The 2,798-nt window shown below is 39.6% G+C and overlaps 1 protein-coding gene across 1 annotated transcript in view; it reads right to left on the reverse strand.

Annotated features, from left to right (window-relative positions):
- Positions 1-1,679, reverse strand: part of WDR64 (WD repeat domain 64) — a 194,655-nt gene extending 192,976 nt beyond the window's left edge. The window contains exons 1-2 of the mRNA XM_019526719.1: positions 1,526-1,679; positions 649-779 (exon numbers count right to left, since the gene is read on the reverse strand). Coding sequence (XP_019382264.1) covers positions 649-779; positions 1,526-1,679 — 285 coding nt within the window. The remainder of the gene's footprint in view (positions 1-648; positions 780-1,525) is intronic.
- Positions 1,680-2,798: the final 1,119 nt, after the last annotated feature.

Here is a 2,798-nt window from a genome sequence, read left to right on the forward strand (position 1 = left end):
GGGCTGGTACTGAGCCCCCCCCCCCCGCCCCCCCCACCATAAGAGATGAGAGCCGTAAGAGATGTAAGATTGGAAAATCATAACCTGGGGGTAGCTCTCTGATCAGATTGCTCCTTCCAGTGAACCAGTTTAATTTTTTTTGCAGACCCCCCCCCCCCAAGAGAGTCAAAGTATAATTCGAACCCTGGTTAAGATCCATGGATCTAGACCAAACAAAATTAAGTTTTTAGCTAATTTTCTCTCTAGCCTAAAGGGGGAATTTTTTCCCCCAAGTGTTTTGGCCTTTCACAGGTGAAAGATTTATAAAAGAAATAATGAATGATGTGAAAATGTCACACTTCACTGCACAATGCATCAGCAATGCATATTTCCAGTCATTTCATACATGAGAGGCAAGGATTTGTAATGATAGCTTTTATTGAACCAACTACATTGTTGAGGGAGCTGTTGGACAAGCTTTCCCAGTGATACATCTTGTCCATTAAAAGATATCACTAAAAACCCTTGCCTCTTGTACATTTCCTGGACCATCATAGCTGCCACAACACTCCAACCCTATTAGTCATTTAATGTGGCATTTCCTTATTTCATATTTATGAAAAATTCCCAACACAAATGATAACAATAACAATAATAATCATCACTTACCTCACACCATTCTATTTTTCCATCAGGATTGTTACTAATCTTCCTAAAAAAGGCCTTAACATCTTGATCCTTCACTTCCGGACCAAAAAGAGTCTGTACTGTTGCACAGAATTTATCATAGTCTATTTCATCTGCATGGAGGAACAACAATAAATGGGTGCAAAGTTGAAAACTGTCAAACCTTGCTTTACATATTTCTCTCTTGCCTTATTTTACTTTCAGTATCATTAATGTTTAAATTTTCACACTAGTGATGTCAAGTATTAGAGTATTTCTGGCAAAAAGGGTTTTCTTTTAGTTTTCAAAAATCTCATGGTTTGCCAGGAAATATAAGGCAAACAGTACATTCAGAAACCGTACAGGCTGAGAGGGAACACAGGTTAGAAGCTTTCTACCCACTAACTCTGTCTTATCCCCAAAAGCATTAAGGGGCAACTGTGCCTGCCTTGGCTGTTCTGATGCCAAAAGGGGTCTTGTGGTAAAGCCTATTATTTTGACACTGACATTTAGTGACAACAATACCACCACATCTACATCATTTACAAGAATGGAGATTAACTTGGATAATTAATAGGTTCACAGTAGTATAAATCATTAAAAAGTAAATAATAGTGTTTATGGGGTATTATGGGATTATTACAGCATATTGTAAAGTTAGTATTTCTGTAGACAAATGGTACTGTGGCAGAATCTGGGCACAGTGAGAATGCTGTTAATCCAAATTGAATTGGGAAAAGTATTTTCTTAGAGCAAACTGCATATTTCCCCTCAAAAGTGGGGAAGTTGAGGCCCAAGTTTTGGACCCTGCTTTCCACCTCAGTGACCCTTCCACTCCACAAAATTTCACATCCCATCAGTAAGAAAGCATGCCTCTTACTCTCATCTTTAATGTACAGGCCTAATCTTTCCTCCTTCTTCTGAGATACTATTTTTTCAACTACTTTCTGAAACTGCCTTAAAGCATTCTTGAAATTTGCCACATCAGAAAATGTAGAGTGGTTCTGCTTATCTGAATCCTTCCAAGCACACATCCTTAGTTAAAAGAGGGAACTGAGGTAGGAAGGACGGCTTGGAGAATTGTCCTTCTGACAGACTGTTCTTAATCTTGTCCTGGTCTTTAAACCTTCAACTTCAGTCTGAGGGGTGTAAGGCACTGACATGACCCTACATCTCAGGTGCAACTTCAGAGAGGAAGGATAACTTAGGCCCAACAAGTATGTCATGCTGGCAAACCTACCAGCAAACCCCTGATGTCATAAATCTCTGTTGCATCATAAGGGGGGGTGTCTTGATTAGTGAGCCACGCTAGGTACAAAAACCAGTACCAGTGACAGCTTGGTGAAAGACAATTTCTTTCCCAGTTTCCCCCCTCCAGAAAAAGAAAGGCACAACCATAGTTTTGAAAAGAAAGACCTTGCTAGTAAGTGAGATTCCTTCTGTTATTTTCTTCTCAGCATATTAGGAACCCTTTTCTTCCCACTGGCCAGTGGTGATTGACACTCTCAAACTTTCTTCTAACCCCAGTGAGCAGAGGTTCCCTTACCTCATTAGTCCTTGTGGCATGTCACTCTCCAGCTGCATAAGCTCCATGAGATGACATAGATGTGGCTGAGCTGGGCAAGAACCTCTCTTTACTTGGGGGAAGGGGTGATTTTCTGAAGGCTTTATTCTTTGGATTATTTGTGTAATACTGCATGGCACTCAAATTGGCTATAATTGAATTCAGTTGGGTATGAGACTATTCACAAACATGAAAGGAAATATTCCTGCTGACTTCAAGGGAACCCCTTGTTCTTGTTGAGATTTAATAAGTACTGATCAGTGATCACTGTGTATTTCATAAGCTTAATTATTTCAATCTAACTCCGTTTCTGAAGGTCAGTCCTCCTTTATTGTCATCTTCATCATTGTTATTTTTCACATGTAAATCCAACCATACCTGAAAGTTTCTCAATACACATTTAATTCCAGGCCACTGATTCAGTTCTGATTGGCAGCGATCCAGCCAGGTAGTCACTGGCATTTGGAAGCAGTTTAGTGGCCTAAATTTAAATTACTAGCAGGATCAAATGTATTCACCACCATTGCACACATCACTCATTTTTATTAATACATTTTTCTTGACCTCTGATGAAACTGCCAAGCAAATT

Source organism: Gavialis gangeticus, unplaced genomic scaffold, assembly GCF_001723915.1.
Source record: "Gavialis gangeticus isolate Ggan-Ray unplaced genomic scaffold, GavGan_comp1, whole genome shotgun sequence".
Classification (NCBI taxonomy): Eukaryota; Metazoa; Chordata; order Crocodylia; family Gavialidae; genus Gavialis; species Gavialis gangeticus.